General features: G+C 32.1%; 8 protein-coding genes and 1 non-coding gene across 9 annotated transcripts; 3 read left to right on the plus strand and 6 right to left on the minus strand.

Annotated features, from left to right (window-relative positions):
- Positions 1-149: 149 nt before the first annotated feature.
- PPL_05641 (PCI domain-containing protein) lies at positions 150-1,863 on the plus strand (the record flags this gene model as incomplete). The annotated part of the gene is made up of 4 exons (XM_020576516.1): positions 150-351; positions 425-560; positions 899-1,114; positions 1,224-1,863. 4 exons carry the CDS (start codon positions 150-152, stop codon positions 1,861-1,863), a joined length of 1,194 nt encoding a protein of 397 aa, XP_020433765.1.
- Positions 1,864-2,236: 373 nt separating this feature from the next.
- Positions 2,237-5,270, plus strand: PPL_05642 (uncharacterized protein; the record flags this gene model as incomplete). The annotated part of the gene is made up of 4 exons (XM_020576517.1): positions 2,237-2,407; positions 3,533-3,800; positions 3,896-4,669; positions 5,257-5,270. The coding sequence occupies 4 exons, from the start codon at positions 2,237-2,239 to the stop codon at positions 5,268-5,270; spliced, it is 1,227 nt and encodes a 408-aa protein (XP_020433766.1).
- A 1,893-nt stretch (positions 5,271-7,163) lies between these two features.
- On the minus strand, positions 7,164-7,236 carry PPL_05643. The gene has a single exon. It is a non-coding gene; the product is annotated as a tRNA-Ala (tRNA).
- Positions 7,237-7,444: 208 nt separating this feature from the next.
- On the plus strand, positions 7,445-11,205 carry PPL_05644 (uncharacterized protein; the record flags this gene model as incomplete). The annotated part of the gene is made up of 7 exons (XM_020576518.1): positions 7,445-7,544; positions 7,614-7,755; positions 7,934-8,870; positions 8,936-9,546; positions 9,623-10,635; positions 10,855-11,142; positions 11,189-11,205. 7 exons carry the CDS (start codon positions 7,445-7,447, stop codon positions 11,203-11,205), a joined length of 3,108 nt encoding a protein of 1,035 aa, XP_020433767.1.
- A 163-nt stretch (positions 11,206-11,368) lies between these two features.
- PPL_05645 (UBX domain-containing protein) lies at positions 11,369-13,084 on the minus strand (the record flags this gene model as incomplete). Its single annotated transcript, XM_020576519.1, has 1 exon — positions 11,369-13,084. One exon carries the CDS (start codon positions 13,082-13,084, stop codon positions 11,369-11,371), a length of 1,716 nt encoding a protein of 571 aa, XP_020433768.1.
- Positions 13,085-13,651: 567 nt separating this feature from the next.
- On the minus strand, positions 13,652-14,254 carry PPL_05646 (glutathione S-transferase; the record flags this gene model as incomplete). The annotated part of the gene is made up of 1 exon (XM_020576520.1): positions 13,652-14,254. One exon carries the CDS (start codon positions 14,252-14,254, stop codon positions 13,652-13,654), a length of 603 nt encoding a protein of 200 aa, XP_020433769.1.
- Positions 14,255-14,803: 549 nt separating this feature from the next.
- PPL_05647 (uncharacterized protein) lies at positions 14,804-14,911 on the minus strand (the record flags this gene model as incomplete). Its single annotated transcript, XM_020576521.1, has 1 exon — positions 14,804-14,911. One exon carries the CDS (start codon positions 14,909-14,911, stop codon positions 14,804-14,806), a length of 108 nt encoding a protein of 35 aa, XP_020433770.1.
- A 121-nt stretch (positions 14,912-15,032) lies between these two features.
- PPL_05648 (DEAD/DEAH box helicase) lies at positions 15,033-18,955 on the minus strand (the record flags this gene model as incomplete). The annotated part of the gene is made up of 6 exons (XM_020576522.1): positions 15,033-15,074; positions 15,140-15,488; positions 15,575-15,701; positions 15,778-16,021; positions 16,089-17,264; positions 17,354-18,955. The coding sequence occupies 6 exons, from the start codon at positions 18,953-18,955 to the stop codon at positions 15,033-15,035; spliced, it is 3,540 nt and encodes a 1,179-aa protein (XP_020433771.1).
- Positions 18,956-19,189: 234 nt separating this feature from the next.
- On the minus strand, positions 19,190-21,727 carry PPL_05649 (ATP-dependent metallopeptidase FtsH/Yme1/Tma family protein; the record flags this gene model as incomplete). Its single annotated transcript, XM_020576523.1, has 3 exons — positions 19,190-21,111; positions 21,203-21,542; positions 21,614-21,727. The coding sequence occupies 3 exons, from the start codon at positions 21,725-21,727 to the stop codon at positions 19,190-19,192; spliced, it is 2,376 nt and encodes a 791-aa protein (XP_020433772.1).
- Positions 21,728-22,162: the final 435 nt, after the last annotated feature.

The raw sequence follows: 22,162 nt of genomic DNA on the forward strand, positions 1-22,162 counted from the left end.
AAAAAAAAAAACTTTTTTCATCAATTAAGTTCAAAATTCTGTAGTTTTTCAACTAGCCATTTTGTAGTCTTTATTTAGATAGTAATAATAACAGTGAAATCGACGTTGTTCTTATTCGAAAAAACAGAGACCAAACACCACATCACAAAATGACTACATACATCGATCTCTCATCACCAGAGGAACTCTACATCGACCTCATCAATCAGGTTGCCAGTATCAAGAAGAAGCGTTCAGTTGAATTCAACGATACCGAATATCAAAGATTGTTGGGTGAACAACGTGCTCCAGAGTTTTTGTCAAAGTTGATCACTTCAGAGTCTGAATTCATCCTTAAAGAGTCTGATAAAGGTATGTTATAAATATATTATTGTAATATTTTCGAATCTAATCGTCTTTATATTAATATTAATAATTATTATAGAGATTGAATCATTCTTTAATATCATCTTGACTGTTTTACATAAATTGGAAAATGAAGCTATAAATATTATCTCACAAAAGATTAGAGACGTTCTTTCTGCTTCACCAAACGAAAAGAGCAACTTGAAGATTAAATTGTAATGTTTCATACAATCATCATTCATTCAACATAAATAATCATAATCATCCAAAAAAAAAAAGGATAAGAATAAGGAAACAGAACAAATCAAAACAGGTTTTAGAATCATTAATTAATAACATATATAGTATTTATTGGAGTATTTATAAAGTTTGAATGAAATGTGGAATTAAAGAAAAAAAAAAAAAAAAAAAGAAATAGAAAAGAAAAACATGTTATCACATCAACAATAATAATAATAATAATCATAGTCATAACTAATCACTAATATAAGAAAGGAATGAAGGAACAAAGATATTAATATATATTTTCTTTAAAAATTATTAATATATATAGGTTAACCAACCTTTTCAACTCATTCTCACCAAAGTCACCAATGAGATATGAAGTATTCTATGTATTAGTTAAATTGGCTAGTGAATCTGGTAATATCGAATTTGTCAAGTATCAAACCAACAACCTCGATACTTGGCTCGACGATTGGTCAGCTTCAATCCCACAAAAGAGAAAGATATATAAATTAATTTCAACTATTTTCAAAGAAAAGAATAGGTAAGTTTATTATTATTACACTTTACTACTATCATGATCATGATCATTATTATTATAACAAAACAGTTTTATTAATTTAATCGAATTTTCAAATGTATAATAATAATAGTATGATTTCACATAAATTTTTGGTTAAATATTTAAATACATTCAATAAGGAAGATGCAGGAGAGGCACAAGAAGAATCAGTTAGAGCATGTATCGAATCGATTTCATTACAAGAGTTGTTCCAATCCGACTATTTGTTGGATTTGGTTGCCATCGGTTACTTGGAGACATCTTCGAATCCAAAGCACAAGCTCACCTATGAATTGATGAAGATCTTTGCCACCGAGCAGTTGGACAGCTTCATTGCTTTCCAAAGTAGAAACCCATCGTTCCTCACAGACATTGGTTTGAAGGAAGAGGATTGTCTACAAAAGATTCGTTTGCTCTCGTTGGCCACCCTGACCAGTGAGGATGCCAGCGTCAGCTACGCTTCCATCAGCAAATCGCTCCAGATCGACGAAGACAAGGTAGAGATGTGGGTGATCGATGCCATCGCATCCGACTTGATCGACGCCAAGCTCGACCAACTCAACCGTGTCGTACACGTCAACTCATCGACACAAAGAGTTTTCAACAAGGCACAATGGACCCAATTGGGATTGCGTATCGACGCCTGGAGATCGAGTGTCAAGAACCTCCTCCAAGTCATCGACACTGCCAAAACCACTCAAATCAAGCCATTCTACTGGCAATCGCGTTAAACTATTGCTATCGTCCCTCCTCCCACTAGTAGTAGATCTACTTGTTATTCTATAGCTCTGTTGTTATAGAACTACTGGTAACATAACAATAAACATGTTATGTTTAGATCAAAAGTAGTAGTAGTAGTAGTATTAAAAATAAAAAAATAAATAAAAATAAAAAAGAATCAACCAAAAATAAAATTAAATCCACTAAAATCTTGATTGTTTTTTTTTGATTTCATTTGATAATAAAGTGATCATTGCAACTTTTGTTGTTATTATTATTACTTATGAATCATTATGAATCATCAGTTAACTGATACAATCAAATCATAGAGAGATATAAATTATTCTTGATTTGTAGAAAATAAAGAGATAAATAAATATTAAAATGGTTATTATTACAGTTCAATTTATTAGAGATTCATCATATTCATTTCAAATAGAAGTTGAAGAGAACTATAGCGTTGGAGATTTAAAACAAAAGATAGAATATCATCATGGACTCCTAGCTGATGACACCCGCATTATAGTAGCCGGCAAAGGATTGGGTGATCATCATGTATGTTTATCATCATCCTTTGAAAATGTTGTTGTTTTTATTAATCAAATATTTTCCTTAAGCTGATTACTCCATATTTAGATCGAATTTTCTATTTAGCAACTAGACTGAGTAGCAGAAATGTCCCCTCTGTAAATTAAATACTTTTGTAAATAAAATATAAAACAATACATTCTCAATTTTGATACTGGTTTAGTTCATGCAAAGAAAATTAATACTAAAGTGGTCTATAGGTACAATATTTGTGCACACTATTTTTTAAATGAAAATGTGCTTCATCATCAAATGCTCTGTCATATAAGGGTTAGTATCCTGGACTTTGAATCCAGTCATCTGAGTTCGAATCTCAGCAGAGCAACAATTTTTCTTGCTATATTGTCCGCATGCGTTGTTGTGCTTTTTGTTGACAATTTTAAATTTATCCAGCAACTTTTGGGTGTCCAACTTTGTCGAAATGCAAAATATTTAAGGATATTTCAATATATAGCTAATATAACTATCATATAATTTCAAAGTAGGCTTCTTTCCAAATTAAAATACGCAGTTTTTATATCTTTTAAATCTGATGTTTTTGTTAAACCGTGACTCTTTAGTCGACACCAAAGTTCTGTAATTAAAACATTATAGCAAACTAATATTGATATCTTGTAAGCCAACATACAATTAAATAGATATATACCCATAGTCTCTCATTTTCATTATAAACTAATGAATGGTAGAGGAAAACAAGTTAACGTTAAGTGGTTATGATTTACTCTGTTTATTTATATTCTTATGAATCATTATATAGATGTTGTGTTGTTTAGATAGAAGATATAGTTGTTATAGTTCCTTCTGATGAAATTTTAATTACAGAGTATATATAATTGTTATTTTGATTCAACAGATGATGCATCTTCTTCAATCGAAATGTCAAATTTGACACAGATGTATATTATCTAATTTTATAATTGAATTGCACTCATGTTAATTATTATTTTTATGTAATTGCTAATTTTACAAAATATATAATACAACATTTATAATAATAGAAAAATAATAAAAATAGTAAGTACTTACTTTTGTAGTGTAAAAAAATATCTATTTCAAACTATTTAATTCGATTTTTTTTTTAATTTTAAAAAGTTTAAAGAAATGGGAGATACATTCATAAATCTATCACATTTATTACTATCAAATATAGTTAAATACCTACATAGCAATCATGATAAGATAATATTTAGTTTGGTTTGCAGGAGATGGTTCTATGAAAAAGATAAATATCTTTGTTTGAAGAATATGAAAGGTTACCATCGACAAAATCTAAACAAACAAAATTATAATCTTACTTCATTCAATCATCAGTTATCAGCAATTGAATATCGTAAATCAAAGAAATATATATTTTATAAAGGTAAGAACATATCATATTTCATATCGATATTGTACAATAATAGAATTGGTAACCAACTAATTAACAACTTTTATCTTGATTATATAACTATGTAGATGATACTCAAGATGATCTTGATTATATTGAAATAGAAGATCAAATGAAAAAGATTATCTTTCAATCGAGAGATGATGAATATCTCTATTTGTCACAATCATTTAGAGATAGGCTTGCTCGTTCAAACATCGATACTCTAGAGATTCATTGTGTGTTGAAGATTAAATTCGATCAGTTCCCAAGTAATATCAAAAAAATGTCAATTTTTAGACATTATTGTTCCACTGATTTCAAATGGCTTCCGGAATCTTTGGAATCGTTGACTCTACTCTATCATTATAAAACTATAGTATCACCATTTACCTCGACACTCAGACATCTTGAGTTTAGTGAAACCTTTGCTCATCAGATAAATATCAGTTTGTTACCACCTCTGCTTGAAGTACTCATCTGTTTTAAGGCTACTTTTATTGCTACTCCCTCGACCGATGGATCAAAGCAAGATCTACCGTCCAGTCTTACCAGGTTGAGTGTACACGCCAAGTATCTACCTCTTCTGCGTAATCTAGGAGCACTCAGAGATTTGAAACTTCTCTTTACTTACAACGAAGAAAACCAGCTGAGACATGGTGATCTACCTTCTACTATCACCAAGCTAAAGTTTGTAGAGATCACCGGTCAACTTTGGAGTGACGCACTGGCACTTCCAGAGATAAGACACCTTGAATTTATCAACAGCAACCTCACCTTTGGCAAGAATGTATTCTCTCATCTCGATCGTTTAGAATCATTGATATTCAATGGTGTATCATGTAGGCATTCGATTGAACTTGGTAAACTTCCGTCGAGTCTCCGAGTGATGAAACTACCAAGTTTCAATCAAGAGTTTGATATTTCGAAAGTCTTTGAGATTCCAGATTGTCTTGACAGTTTGTCGATCATTTTAAACTCATTTACACAGACAATCTCAAAGCAGCAGATGCCTAAATCACTTAAACATCTAGTAGTGCATGCCCAGAAAAATGCTATCATCATGTCAGTTCCCGAAGATCTGGAATCTCTTAAAATCGGACACGGTTGTAAATTAAATGAATCGATTGCATTACCATCATCGCTACGATCGATCACTGTAGACAACTATTTCTTTGATCACAATCCAATCAATTTGATACCAACCACTCTTTTTAAAATCAGACTAAAGAGTTTTTTTTTTTATGTGAAGCTTCAAAGATTGAATGATGATCATTTCTTGTTATTCGATTTCTTTGATAATAAAATAGAAGATGGTATCATGCACATATTGAAATTAAATAAATATGGTAAAACATTTTTTCATTAAAAAAATTTTATTTAATGTTTACAAATTCATTCATTGTGTAGTGTTAAGTTGATAGTGTTTAGGATTTTTAAATCTATATAGTATCAAATGTTTAATTCTATACTACAATTTGTATTTAAACAAAGATGAAACAAATAAATAATTTGATTTATTCTACTGTTACATACTTGGGGATGTATTGAAAACCTCTCCTTTGTGAGATTGATGAAATAGTTCTATAGATGTCTATATTCTTTACGAATCTATAGATATTGTATTTAAAAGAGATATTAGTCTAAATATTATACGTATAATATTGCAACTACAGTGTCACCAGAGCTGACTACAACTTGTAGTCCACAAGTATTCCATCAATGAAGTTTAATAATAATTATATAGAAAATTGTTGGAGTTATTAACTGTTATCATTTTAGTTTTATGTCATATGTAAGATGATCATACTAAGATCTAATTCTTTTCAATTTATAAAATAAATTTTTGAAACAAAAATCAAAGATATATATTTAATTAACAATGTTAAAATAGAAATCAATTAGTAGCCTTAAAGCTATACAGCTGTTTAGTTTCTAGTACATAGCTTATAAAACTTTCAATTTAAGGTAACATGTATATTGCAATAAAAAGGTTCAATATATAATAATAACTACATTACGTGCACTGTGATAGAAATTCATAGAATAACAATAATACAATAACAATACCAAAAAAGTTATTCAAATTATACTTTATTTCAACTTTAAATAAAGATAAATATTAAAACTTATTATATACTCTTTTTTAAACTTAAATTTTGTAAAGCACAAAAGATTATAATTCATTCTTTATTCTTTATTTAACTTTAATTCATTATCACAGTGAGACAACATAACATATCCATTGAAATTAATTTTACATATTAAAACCAAATTAAGTATAAGATTATCCAAATATTAATAAATCGAAAGATCTATATTTGTTGAACTTGTATGACATATAACTCGATATAATAATAGAGTATTCTGCGTGTTAAAATTTAATATAGAATAATTTTAATCTATTGTTTGCAATCATTCTTTCTAATCGGGAAATTAATATTTAACAAGATTAGAATATTTTTAAATCTTCAATTGTTATCTATTTTAAAAAAAAAATTTCAAATGGTCATACTTAAAAGTTACAGTTCCTGGAGACAGAAAAAAAATATATAAAATAAAAACACTGAAAGCGGAGTATATCCAAAAATAGGATAAGTTGAGAATATCAATAGAGTCCGTTTTTTATTTTATTTAATTTTGAGCAAACAACGTTTGTTCTTACAGTCTATTATTAATGATTTGAAATTTAACCAGTAGTCAATGTTGTTGGTGTTGTTGGTGGTGATAATAAGTGATATTTTACTTATGGTTCGAGTGAAGTCTCCTTATCGTGTTCTGTGTTGTGATGGTCTGTGGTGGTGTGATTTTTATGTTTTTAGTGATTGGTACTGGGATGAAATAATAAAATGTTTTAAGACAATCGATTGTCTTTCGTGAGTTGGTTGATCTAAATCTAAATAGCTGATAGATATGGGCCTTTACTGATTAAGTGTAGTGCTTTTAAGGCTACTACGGTGGTAACCTAGGCGACATGAATGATTGAAATAAAATGCTACAGGTGTGCATGATACTCGAATTCACTTGTCACGCTTCGACCAAATTCCAACCGTGATAGTATGATATACAAATAGTATTAAATACACTAGTTTAATCACGAATGGAATTTGGATTCGTGTATCTTCAATTTCTAACACCAATATCGGATGAGACTGGTTGAGAATGCAATAGATAGTAACACCAACAGTGAGATCTAATAGAACAAGCTGTGACATATCTTCTTTCTCAAGAGATCACTCTCGATCGAGAGGAACGATCTTGCAACCAATACTATCTCACCAATCTCCAAGTCTTTGCTTGATCAAATGTTTGAAAATATGCGCGCATCCTGTACTTTTCATAACAAAAGATTTTATATGGACTAGAAGGGTATCGATCCCTTTACCTCTCGCATGCTAAGCGAGCGCTCTACCATCTGAGCTACAAGCCCTTTGTTGATTAGAATTTTATTTGTAAAAATTTAAATGTTTTTAATCAATAAAAATATCTGATTCCAAAGATTTTCAAATTCATAATTCAAATTATCAAATTATTAATAAATGTATAATTTTCTTTATTATTACTTAGAAAAATGATCTTTATAAGTAATATTTTAAAATGGAGATTCAACTTCAAATAAAGTTAGAGTTAAAATTTAAATGGAGTTAGAGTCTACAACTAATGAAAGTTCAAGCGATTCATTTAAACTTGGAAAATGTATAAGCTTACTATTAAACTCTAATAATTTAGAATTATCACGTATGTTTGAATAATGTTATTGTAGAATAATATAGATTTGATTAGACTAATCATATTGAATATATATAGCTGAACAAGTAAAGTCATTGAATTCAATCAATAGTGCAATCAGAGAAGAACAACAACAGATTAAAAATGTAAATACTAGAAAACAAGATGAACCAATCATTCCATATGTAGCAAATGTACTATTATCGATAATGGATTCATTGTGTATATCATTCATGGATGTTCATCGCCAGCTCTTCAAGCAATTCGATATTAAACTATTGATATTGCAGCAATTGGCTGCATCATTAACAAGAGATAATAATACATCAATATCTCACAATACTAGTAGCAATAATAATAATAATAATAATAATCAATAATAATAATAATAATAATAGTATTAACAATCTTCAATATTCAATATCTGCACCATTCAATTACTTCAATGTAGTTAGATTATATCACTATCTATTCAATCATAATCAATCAGTTTTAATAAACTTTTTAAAACAATTGGTTATTGATATCATATCATTAACAAATCAACAACATCAACAACCAAATAATAGTAATAATAGTGAAGAGTTAACAACAAAGAAAAAACAATTATTGAATCAATTGATAATGTATATTCATTTAATATCAACATTGAAATCAATATCGATAGACGATGAATCAAATCAACTTGATTTGTTTGAATTACTAGAATCATTATTATCTTTAATGGATACACAGACATCAGAACAACAACAACAACCAACAAGATTAGCAGTTGAAGCATCCGATTTAAATATAACATTTTTAATAATGATTGTGCAACAATTGAATAAGAATCAACACCCAACACAAACAATATCATTGGTTATCAATAGAATGATAGATATTATCAATAGACATTTGAATACGTTGTCTAGATGGCATCAAGCTAAACCAATGTTCAGTTTTTCAATTGGATTAATACTTTCATTCAACAAACAATTGGTGATAAATGATCAGGCGAGTGTCGAGCGATTCATCCATTGGTATCAAAGAGTATTACCTTTGCTTTATTATCAAATGACGAATTCAGTATCACTAAAAGAGAGTATACTAAAACAAAATATCGATACACTTTTGAAGATATCAATTGAAAGTGATGAATCATCTCAAATGGATATGAACGATGACCAGACACATGGACAACACCAACAACAACAATATACAACCATCGATTTAGATATAATTGATCGTTGTTGTATATCGATATTTATTGTGATTGGAAGTGTAAATGAAACAAGACAAAATCAAATGGTACATTCAAACATGAATGAATTGACTGATATATCTTCATTTTTAGTAAGTTATAAATACATCATTAAATTATATATTATAATATTAATAGTAATCATTTTTTTATTAAGATTCAATTTCCAGAAAGTAATATACAGTTTTATTGTACTAAACTATTAGAGTTGGTATTCTCTTTGAAATTGTCAATCAACGTTGACAATACTTCGAATGGAAATGATTTAATATCAACTATCTTATTGACATTGGAGAGCCAACAAGATGAAGGAGAACAGGTCGATATTTCATTGCCCAAACCAATCATTCATTTCATAGCGATGACTGTTATCAAACATCAAGATAAACTATTACCTGTTATACTCGATAAAATGGAATTATTATTAATCAATAATCAGCGGCAGCAACAACAACAACAACTATTCAATAATTATATTCAACTATTTTATGAAATAATAGAGATTAACAAGTCGATATTACAAGTCAATAACACTAGTATTACTTTTATAGTAAGATTAACTAAAATAATATTGAATAATCAACGATCAAATTCAATCGACTTGTTTAAATATATAGATAATAGTATTTCATTACCAATCACAATTGATTATATAAGTAAAGATATAGAGAATAATACAACAACTACCTTTTATAATGATACATTACTAGCAATATTACAATCAAATCATAGTAATATTTCCTTCAATATATTATTGGATATTTTATTGTAATATCAAACCATTTAATTAATGTTTATTAATGGAAATCATAACTAACAATTGATTATTTTTTAATTAATTTAGAAATACAAAGATTTTAACGAGTGACATTATGGATTATAATGGACAATTCCAATCTATCACACCAGATAGTTTATTGACATTTGACAATTCTAATGAAAATAATATAAATACAACAACTGTAGATAATAATAATAATAATAATAATAATAGTAATATAGGTATAAATACAAAAGTAATAGATAGAATCATTAATATAATACCAGATAAATTAAATAGCAGTCTATCTGAAGTTGGTTATTGGAGAGAATTGGTCAATAGTTTATTGGTTAAATGGTGGTCATTTCCGAAGGATTTAGTGATTTCAAAACTATATCAAAAGCTACTGCTTCATATTCCAACTTTTATAATAGTAGATATAGTATTAGTAAACATTGGTGATAAGTTACAAGTTCAACTAGTAGATTTAAATAATAGAACAGAATATGAAGATGATTTAGTATTTCAACTTTTATCTCCATTATTAGTATTGAAAATGACATTGAAAGAGTTAAACAATAGAAATAACAACGGCACAGATAAAGATAGTAGATTGGTAATAATGGATCAATTATATCAAATGTGTTTGGTGAGAGTAATGAGTAATAATCCATCGATGATTATTGAAACCAAGAGAGTTGCATCAGAATCGATCAGTTATATTCCATGTAAACACTGGTTCAGCTCTGTAGTAGCTATCTTGGGTAGATTAGTACAAACCAACGATATTAAAAGTGATCTATTGTTCTCCAAACAACTGTTGTTCTCCCTATGCAATGGATTCCTCGTACAGCCGAATGATATGCTCTTTGTTGCCACATCGACCAAACTTCTCCAACCTTTGATGAAGATCATCTGGTGTATCATTAGTTCAACGTTGGCCACAGATATTGAAATGAAAAAGTTACAGATGGGTGCAGCCGATTGTCTAGCTTTCATTATCAAAGCAACTTTAGAAAATCAACAAACATCACAAATTATTAGTGTGGAGTCAATTCGATCTCACAAGTTACAGCTAAATCAACTAACGGATATAAGTAATAATCAAATAATAATCATAACACTACTTAAGCATCTTTATAGCGATGATTCCACTACTATAAAGCTACAACTACTCCACTCACTTATGACACTATCAAAAATCATAGAAAACAAAACAACTATCCATCATTTTAAACAAATCATATTCACACCCTTAATCAGATTATACTTTATACAATCGCAATCACAATCACAACAGCACAATATTCAAATAGCAATTATTCAAATCCTCTATAGTATTGTTGTAAAGTTGGATAGCATAAGTGATTTGGTTCCTCATACCGATGACTTGTATGATCTAATGTTAGAATCTATTAAACAACAAAATTATAATGACAAGTTATGTTTGGCTGGTTTAAGATTGTTAGGTGCTATCATTAAATGTGCTCCTGAACTTATATTCACAATACAAGACCGTTTAACAGAAATTGTTTTACTCCTTAGTAATACAGCCAATGTAAATCAACCTCAACCGCAACAACAACAACAACAAGAATCATCAAGTATGTTAGCAAAGCAACTATTAAATCTTTTAAAAAACAAATAAAGTTTACGATATTGCTTAAAAAATCTGTTACGATCTAATTTTTATTTACATTATTCTTTTTTTTTATAATTTCAAAACTAATTGTATGTCTATAAACAAATTCTTATGAGTATATTATCTATTCTCTTGTGATGATGCTTGGTTTGTTGGTTTGTTTGTTTGTTTGTTTGTACTATTATAGATTATGGATTACTTAAATTTAATATTGATCTAGGGTAGAGATTCAATTCCAATAATGTTTTTGATACATCTGATAGAATTTCTTTGGGAAAAGTGGTTACCAATTGATAGTTTTCTTGAAGTTGACGAGAGTCACCCTCGTCATGAACATACACCTCTATCCATTCACGTACAGCCTGTAGTGTCGCATTGACAAAGAATTTTCTTGTAATACGCTTACCATCTGGTGGTAGACATACACTGATCTCGCAAATTTCACGCTCACGACCTTTGATTTGATCGGCAGGCAGAGTCGATGGGTCCACTGCCAAGTTATTTCTCTTTGTATTTAGGAGTGCCTCTGCAGTTGCCTCCATTGATAGTTTCATTGCGATAGCCAACTCTTCATCCTCTTGTTTCTGTTGGTCCTTGCGTAGAGAATCATTGAATTCTTTCTCTTGTTCTTGTCTAATACGTCTGGATTCATCTATTTGTCGATTTTGTTCTCTTCTATTCTGTTCGTTTTGAATACGCATCTGTTCTGTCTGAGAAAGATAACCTCTAAGTTCAGGATCGTTGTAGAGTTGCTCTTCCTCTTCTTCATGACTCGAAGTTAATTCGTTGCGAGTAGTGTCTTCCTCCTCAAAGTATTCATTTAGATCTTGTCGGACTTTAACTCGCTTCTTGACTGAAGAAGGTGGTTTGGGTGAAGATGAGGAACTTGAAGAAGAAGAAGAAGAAGAAGGTGAGGCAGCATTCCTTCTGATTGGTTTTGGTGGTTTACTTGTTGAAACTGATCTATTGGTTTGACCACTGAAATGTTGTCTATTAGGTGATGATGATGATGAATGAGAATGATGAGAGTGATGTTGTTGTTGTTGTTGTTGTTGCTGTAGTAGTTGCTGTTGCTGTTGCTGTTGTTGCTGTCTACGCAAAGCTGATGAATATGAAGGTGATGGTGATGGTGATGATGATGATGTTTGTGTTGGTGGTCTATTACTAGGTTGATGATTCTGTTGTCTCATTGATTCGTTGATGGCTCTTTGTAACTCTAGATCTTCCTCGTCATCATAATATCCTGTGGCATTGGAACTGCTTGCAGTGGTATTGGAGCTACTATTACTACCAGTACTATTGTTAAGTTCTCTTGATAATCTAATTGCTTCCATGAGTTGTTGTTCCTCATATCTCTGTAGATCTTCCATTGAAATATCTTCATCTATATCATTAATTGTTTCTTCCTCCCCCTCTTCTTCTTCTTCCTCTGGTTGTTGGTTAATTCTCTTTGCTTCTTCATCATCATCGTCGTCGTACTCTGCAGGATTATACTGACGTCTCTGACCGCTACGACTGACCAACTGTTGAGTCGGTGAATTGAAATTTGAGAACGCAGGATGACTCCAATCACTGGCGAAACCACCGACACCTTGACCATTGTCAAGGAACGATCCTTGTCTTTGATAGGTTCCAGAGACGGTGGTTGGAGAGTTTGTTGGATTCTGAACGACTGACGGTGTCATCGGAGTGGTTCCAGTGCTATAACTGTAGCTACTGGTGAATGTCTGTGAGGTACCGTCATTCGATACTCTTCTAGTGACTTGTTGGTAGCCATTCGGTGTTCTAGTTCTGATTGTCTCTACTTGTACATCACCTCGATTCACTCGATTCGAGGTGGTTCTAGGATTTGGTGATGATTGTTGACCATGACTATAGTTTTGACCTTGATTTCTAGAACTCATATTATTTATATATATTTCTCTTTTTAATCTGATATTATATATAAATTATCTAACTATTTTGAAAATAAAAAAAATATAAACTACAAACTTTAAAAACTAAAAACTAAGAATTTAAGAAATTAAATTAAAAAAATAATAAAAAGAATTAATTTTGAAAAAAATAAAAACAAGTTGTCAATTAATATTTATTTGTTTAAAAGAAATTTTTTAATAGATAGAATGAGAGGAATAATGAACAATTAAATCAATCATATGTTTTAATAAAATGATTATATTATTTATTTTTAAAAAGTAATTGTGTTAATTTTTTTTTTTTATTGTGTTGTTTCACCAGTTGGTGGTACTATTCAAATTAAGATAAGAAAATATATGATTGATTATACAATTGATCAACTTTTCAAAAAATATTAAACACATTTTATTTGATTAGATTATTCAAGTTTTCAAATAAAAATAATTCAAAAAAGATAAAACAAAATTAAAATTGATTGAAAGTTTCTATACAAAAAAAATTGAAACAAATCAAAAAAAGTCAATGGAAATTAAAATACATTATTTATTTATAGTTTAACGAGTAGTAACTTTACGTGTCTTCAAGTACTTGGAAATGGTTGGTACTTCAGACATTTGACGGTGGAATTCAAGACATGCTGGACTACCTTCAAACATTTTTTGTTCGCCGATTGAAAAGAGATAGTCAATGGTACCAAAGAGTCCTAGATCAGCCCAGGTCATGGTTTTTCCGTAGATATGTGATCCACCATTGGCAATGAGAGCCTTTTCCCAGGAGGAGACAAGACGTGGAACGGTTTCATTGTAGAATTTAGCAAGAGCTTCAGCACCACCATTCTTGGCAAAGAAGAATCCAATGAAAAGATCATGAGTCGACATGATATAACTCATGATCATGGCTTCATCGAGTGGAGTACTACCATACAATCCATATTTCTTGGCAAGGTACATTTCGATGGCTACCGATTGTGACAACTCTACTTCACCGTCAGAGTAATGTGGTACTTGACCAAACATGGTTTTGGCACGAACTTCAGCTGGATAGGCAGCGAATTCAAATCTGTTGTCAACGAATTCGACATCGGCATAAGCAAGTAAGAGACGAGTACCTTCTCCTCTACCCTTGATATCAAAGTAATGTAATGTTGGTAACGACATATTAATTATTTATAAAGAATTATAATGGTATGGTGTAAAAAAAATTAAATATTTATAGATAGTTGCTTAAACTAAAATGTTTGTTTATTTGATGACTTTTCATATAGTAGCGATTCGGTTGGTATTTATAAACAGAATTTCATGCAATCATTTCCAGGAATTTGACGAAAAATGTTAAGCTTTTTTTTTTAAATCATTTATTTATTTTAAAAGCAAATGTAACCTTCCAACCACAAATTGAAGAGGAGGGGTATGAAGATTCAAAAGTCAACTTATTTTTAGATTGTCAATTTAGGAGAAAAAATGTTTGGAAAATTGGGCGCGAATTTGAATTTTTTGACCACTTGAACGATGCAAGGTTCCATTTGACTTTCAACCCACAACATTACCAGGGAAATAATCAAAATCATTAAATATCAACTGTTAAAACAACTATCAAAAGAAATAGTAGTAAATATTGATTTAAATTTGAATACACTGCAGCTGATCACTTTTATTAATTAGTTTACAAAAAACAAAAGTGAAAATTGATTGCCTTGACTTATAAACTTAATTATTTTCCAATGTTAACTCTTGAGCTTTCTTTCTGAGCTCTGCAGATTGTCTTTCTAATAATGCTTTGGCGGCATTGATGATCTTCATTGTTACTTTCTCCATGTTGTACAGTGACTTTACGTGTTGCATGATGGTGTGTGGCTCAGCAGCGGCGATCGACTTGACCGTTGTGAAACCGGCGTTGAACAGTGCTCTCGCTCTAGCCTGACCGACACCTTTGATCTCAACGAGCGGCAGGATATCCTGTTTGACACCGCTGTCCAACCTGTGAATATAACTGTTGATCAATGTCTCGAGTGCCCACCACTGTAGTTTCTTACAGAAACTAACAACCATCCAAGCGAAACTACCGGAACTTTGCATCAGATTCTGTAGGGTTCCTCTGCCAAGCTTGTAACGCGCCGATACAACCGACAATGGATTCTCTTGAATCAGATCACAGAGTGCCATCGCTACATAGAACCTACAATGTAAATTGGCGAGAGAGGTTTCTGTTTGTTGATCGAGCTCAGAGTCACCGTTGGCCTTATTATCTATATAGTCTCCACTGATTCCAATTATTTTGGCAATTGCATATTTCTCCTTTTTCGAATCTTGTATTGACTGGTATATTCTCTTGAACATTACCCAATGCTCTGCTTTCATAAAAGGTAATCCAAACATTGGTGTTGTTATAAAACTGTTTTTTAAATCATATTTTGTTTAGTTAGTTAATCAATCATGTATATATATTAATAACAATTTATGTTGTAATATTATATTTACCATAATTGTAATTCATCAATTAATATAATTCCTTTAGCTTGATTGGCTAATAAATCTTTCATTACAACTCTAGCTTGATCGGTTGATAGCGATGACTTAAATGTAGCAGCACCTAAACCTGTTGGTTCTATAAGTAGATTGAATGAATAATTTAGATATTGTTACTAAATAACAAAGATTTTCTAGCTTGTTAACAAACATACCCCAAATAACATCTTCAATTGGTGTGTCAAGAGGAGGCATTGGTTTCTCCTCATATCCGAAATGATCTATTCCATCAGTCTTTGGTTTTTGTTTCTGGATGAACCCACTCTTTTCCAATTCATTCAATGTATTGGTCAACTCCAATGTAAGGTACTCGAGCGCAGTTAATTTCTTATGTGCCTGAGGTACGATTATGTTACAACAATAAAATGTGCATGAAAAGAATTCTAATATTATTTTAATCTATAAGAAAGTATGATTAGTTAGTTAGTTATTGCTATTATCAGTAATTGTAAAGTTACACACTTACATTATTTGCAATACCTGAAGATATACATTCTAATACAATCTTTTGAAATTGCCTTGGATTATCGTTGAGACCAGAGACAACAGGTTCCAAGTCAGAGGTTATAATACTCTTTGCTTTATCAAACTCTCTCTTGTCGGTGCAATAGAGATAGCTTTCACCGGAAGTATCAATACCGGCACGACCTGCACGACCTGCCATCTGTTTGTAGAGTCTCGTCGAGATGAAGTTATAACCCATCTTTGGTGTTCTAATGATAACTCTTTTCGCCGGCAAGTTTACACCGGCACTCAGAGTGGATGTCGCACAGAGCACATTGAGAGTTCTCTCTTTGAAACCCTGTTCGATAATCTCTCTCTCATCGTTGGTCAACGTTGAATTGTGGAATGCAACGCCACTGGGCACCGTCGCCTTGAGATTATCGTCGGCATTCGGGAATGTCGCTGCACCCAAGTTACGCAGCAGTATATCCTTCTCGTCCTTCTTGACCTGTCGTTCCTCTGGCAGCGCAGTGGCAATCTTCTTGGCAATCGACACGGTCAACTCAATGGTATGACAAAACACCAACACTGAATGACCCTCCGATGTCACCTCCTTCACCAAATGCACAAGATTATCGCCTTTCTCCAGCTGTCTCGACTCTTCCAGTCTGGCGGGTGCACCATCGGGTTTCGCGTAGATCTTTTCCTCGAACCGCACAAACTCCTCCAGCTTGACAGGCCGGAACTGCTTCTCGTAGACACCACCGCGGAACCACCGTTGCATCATCGCCAGGTTCGGAATGGTCGCAGACATACCGACCACTTGCACACTGCCCTTGGTGACAAACAATATCTTTGAGATGAGCATCTCCAGCAGCACACCACGCTCGCCATCGCCAATCATATGCAACTCATCGATGACAACAGTACCAATCTCTGACATTCGCTTGTCCTCAATCATCTGATTAACAATGATATTCGCTTTCTCTATGGTACATACAACAATTCCGTTTCCAGGTGGCACCGGTATCACACCCTGTATTCCATAGTAAGCATCGACCGAGAATTTCAATTGCTGTCCAAACTCCACCAACGATTCCGCCTTCTCAGTGACAATACTAACGAATGGGAATATAAACAAACACTTTTTCTTTTGAAGATGTGCACTTCTAAGTAATATAATCTCTGCAACCAATGTCTAAAGTGAGAAATAGAAAAAAAGAATGAAAGAAAGATAGTTAGCAAATTGAGAATAACTAAAGTATGAATAGATAGTTAATTACTTACTTTACCACCAGATGTTGGTAAAGAATATATTAAGTTACTGCCATCGAGTAGATTACCATCAGTTAAACACTCTTTCTGCCAATCATATAAAGTTTTTATACCTCTTCTAATGTAGATGTTTGACACCATCTCTGGTAAATCAAAGAGTTGTTTACAACAATCTTCTATCCTCTGAGAGACTGTAGTTGGATCAACCTTTTTCCTTACGAATTTCCTGGTGTTAGATTGTTTAGCATTATTGTTGTTGTTGTTATCATTATTAAATGGAACCAATAGTAATTGACTATGATGAGGATCTTGTGATTGATCATCTAAATTAAACTTAAATTCATCTTCAATCTGTTGTCGATTCTGAGAGGTATTTTGATCATAGAAACTACTAAATTGACTTGATTGCAATTCATCACAGAATTCTGAAGCTGTTTCATCCTCTGCAAATTCAAATTCAAACTGAGATGCAGATGACCCACTATTACTACTAGTCTTACTACCATTGCTATTACTATTACTACTTCCACTTGTATGACCAGCACTACTATTGCTACCACTATCACTTCCACTACTGCTACTACTACTACTGCTGTTGCTACTATTACTACCAATACTGTTACTAATAGTATTGGCATTTAAAGCTCTGTTATTTATTACATTGTTTTGAAACTGAGGTGCTGATTTTATAATTGATTGTTGATTTTGAACATTCTCTTTGTTTTTATATTTATTATGATTGTTGTGTGTTGTTTGATTTACATTAGATTTTGATTTTGAAATATTTGTATCATTAGGATTAATAAATCCATTGTTATTCTTGTTTTGAATGTTGTTTGAAATAGAGTTTAAAGATGTTGTTTGTATTTTATTTTGTTGTTGTATCTGTTGTTGTTGCTGTTGTTGGATCTGTGGTTGTTGTTGTTGTTGTGGTTGTTGCTGCTTACTTCCTGTGAATTTACCTAAAACCTTTTGACCAGTGGTATTAAATGATGGGAAACCATTGTTTGTTGGTGAAACTATAGGACTAGTTGTTGTAGGTTGTAATTGTTGTTTTTGTATATGACCATTGTTTGTTGTAGAGTTTGTCGATGTTGTAGTTGTTGTTGTTGCTGCTGTTGATGATGGTGATGTTGTTGGGTTTGTCGAAATTTTTGAAATTGGTTTTGAAATAATTGGAGGTGATTGAAAAGAATTTACATTGTTATTTACAGGATAGGCCGATGAATTCGTTGCTGGCAATAGAGTTGTCAAAGTAGAAGTGGAAATCGTATTCACAGTTGGATTCGATAATATTTTAGTTTGATACACTACTCCATTCGGAAATCTATGATTGTTGTTATTTAATGCATTATTATTTTGATTGCTATTGAAATTTGAATAATTGAAATTATTATTATTATTTAAACTATTTATATTATTTGAATAGTTATGTGAAGATATAATCGATTTATTTTGAAATGAGGTTGTTGAAGAGATAGGTGATTTAGTAGTTACACCCGATTTGATTGATTTATTACTGGTGAATTGATTGAAACCATTATTATTATTATTATTAGCATTATTACTATAGAGATTGTTATTATGTAAATTATCGATTGGTCTCTTATTCATTATAATAATATCTAACCGTTAGCAATAAATCGTTACAAGTGATGTTTAACCATCATCATATTTTCTACCGACAGGTATTTTGATTGCCATAAAAAAATTAATTTTTAAAAAAAGGAAATTTGCAAATTAAAATTTTTCCAAGAAATTAATAATATAATATTGATATTTATAATTAATATAAGTAAATATATATATATATCTCTGTCAATTTTTATTTATATCTTATAATTTTAATTATTTATTATTAATATCACTCTTATTATTTGCATCGGTAATTGTTATATTCTTTCCTTCACTTGGTTTGGTGTTATTTGAAGATGATTGTTGTTCGTTGTTGTTATTATTATTGTTGTTGTTGTTGTTGACATTGTTGTTTGATTGTTGTTGTTGTGATGTACCTGGTCTTGAGATGGAAATACTCAATCTACCTGGATTGTTGGTGGATGGTGTTGGGTTGTTAGACTGTGGAATGACAATGATGTTTGATTTTGGCATTGGTTGGGTGGTGTCTTTCTTTTTGAATTCCTCTTGTCTCTTCTTTTCTTTCTCTTCACGTTCCTTTAGCAGCTCCGAACGATTCTTCTTGTTGACCAATGGCTTCTTATTGATGATACTCTTGATCTCCTCGAGATTCAATGTTTCGTATTCTAGGAGTGCCTCGGCGAGTAGATGATGCTCCTTGGAGTGCTTCTTGAGTAGCTCACAGGCACGCTCAAACGATTGATCGAGATAGGCTTTGACCTCGCTATCGACCAACTCACGCTGTTGAACACTCAGCTTCTTCTCAGAGTCAATGTAGATCTTACCGACCTTGTCGGACATACCGAGTTTCATTACCATGCTCTTTGCGATGGAGGTTGCTTTTTTGATGTCGCTCGATGCACCCTGTGAGATATTGTCCACGCCGAGTACCAATTCCTCGGCGGCTCTACCACCCATAGCTACATCCATTTCAGCCAAGTACTGTTTCTTGGTCTGGAAGAAGTCGTCCTTTTGCAACATCGATACCAAACCGAGGGCATCACCACGTGGCATGATAGTCGCTTTGTGGACATCCTTCGATCCCTCTGTGAACAGAGCAACCAATGCATGACCAGCTTCATGATATGCACAGATTCTTCTTGCTTCGTCCGACAAGATTAGCGAGTGTCTTTCCTTACCCATGATAATGTTTTCCTTGGCGTTCTCGAGTGACTCCATCGAGATCTCTGGACGGTCGTTTCTGGTGGTGTCCAAAGCAGCCCAGTTGACAAGATTGAAGAGATCGGCACCCGAGAATCCTGGTGTTCCCTGAGCGATGATCTGTGTGTTTACACCGGTGGAGAACTTCTTGTTCTTCAAGTAGAGTTCGATGATTTGCTTACGCGACTTGCAATCTGGCAGTGGAACTTGAATGGAACGATCGAAACGTCCGGATCTGACGAGCGCAGCATCCAACGTCTCTTGATAGTTGGTGGCGGCAATGACTACGACACCTTCACGTCCGTTGAATCCATCGAGCTCTACAAGCAGCTGATTCAAAGCTTCCGAAGGATGGTAGTTGACACGTTTGGAACGCGATCCACCAACCGAGTCGATCTCATCGATAAACACAATGCAAGGTGCGTTCTTTCTGGCGGTTTCAAAGAGGTCACGAACACGCTTAGCACCGACACCAATGAACATCTCCTCAAATTCGGAACCGTTGATCGTCAGGAAGGGAATGCGTGCTTCGCCTGCCAACGCCTTGGCGAGCAGTGTCTTACCGGTACCGGGTGGACCGACCAGCAAGATACCCTTGGGAATCACAATGTTGCGGTCGATATACTTGTTTGGATTGCGCAGGTAATCAACGAGATCCTGTAGCTCTGACTTGGCTTCGTCTGCACCAATGACATCGTCGAACGTCTCTTTTGGACGCTGCAAAACCTTCTTGTAGGGTTTCGAAGTGATCACAGAGAGAATACCACTCGAGTTGGAACTACCGGATGCTCCGGGATTCGTTTGGTTAAAATAAAAGTAATAGACAACGCTAGCGGTGATCAACATGATTACAAAGATTTTCAGTGGTGATGTATTTCCTTGTACTTTGACCTCCAAAGGTTGTGGTAACGACAGGAATCCCTTTGTTTGATTACCATCCGATTTACCATTTCCATAATCATAGCTATCTTTTTCTTTATTAAAAATCTATTGAACATTCATTAATGTCAGATGTTAGTAGTTGGTACTAAATGAAATATTTCAATAGCTATTATATATATTAACTTACGGTTGAACCTTTTTTCTTTGTAGAGATCAATCTAACTTGATAATCGATATTTGATTTTATGAAATGATTATTCAATGCGAATAATTGTGAAGATGATTTTATAGGTACCCATCGAAGTGGTGTTGATTGTTTTGCTAATATATCTACATTTGTTTGTTGTTGTTGTTGTTGTTTTTGTTGTTGTGCTTTGTTGATTTGTGAATATGATCTTAAAGTTGTATTATTCTGAACTAAACGATCGGTTTGTTGTTGTTGTTCTTCTTTAATTAATGATGATGCCAAACCACCATTCTTGAAGTATTGATTCAATTTCAATTCACTATTGACATTGTTTGACTAAATCATATAAACATAATATGTTAATTAAACTTGATTAATTTAAGTTTTTCAACTACTACAACACTTACCAAAGATGAAATATTTGACTTTATTAATGATGAAACACCAGCAGCAGCATTACTAGTATTTAAATGATGTTGTCTATAACATCTTGTTAATGAAAGCAATGAATTTCTACTCATCGTTTTTTTTTTTTTTTATGTTTATTATTTATATAACTCTATAAAGATCTACAATCTAATCTAATTTAATAAAACTAAATTAAACACTTTCTATTTACAATATTTTTACAATTATTATAATATATTTATTGAATAAGATAGAACAAATGTTTAAAATAATTATAATGTATGTTTGAAACAAAAATTAATCTACTATTTTTTCAAAAATGGGTGTGTTGTTCATCGTTTTTTTGCACACAAGTCAAGTCATGACATGAATATTATGCGATAGAATAATACCTAATTTTATTTTATTTTATTTTTTTTAATTATTTGTTCTATTTTTTGTTTTTTTTTTTAAACTGTTAGTAAAAACGTTTGAACATATTATATCATGTGTTTAGTAATCATAACAATTGTTATTATGTACATGAGTTCTGATCAGATCTACCATTA

The sequence above is a fragment of the Heterostelium album genome (genome assembly GCF_000004825.1).
Source record: "Heterostelium album PN500 unplaced genomic scaffold PPL_contig12, whole genome shotgun sequence".
Lineage (NCBI taxonomy): Eukaryota > Evosea > Eumycetozoa > Acytosteliales > Acytosteliaceae > Heterostelium > Heterostelium album.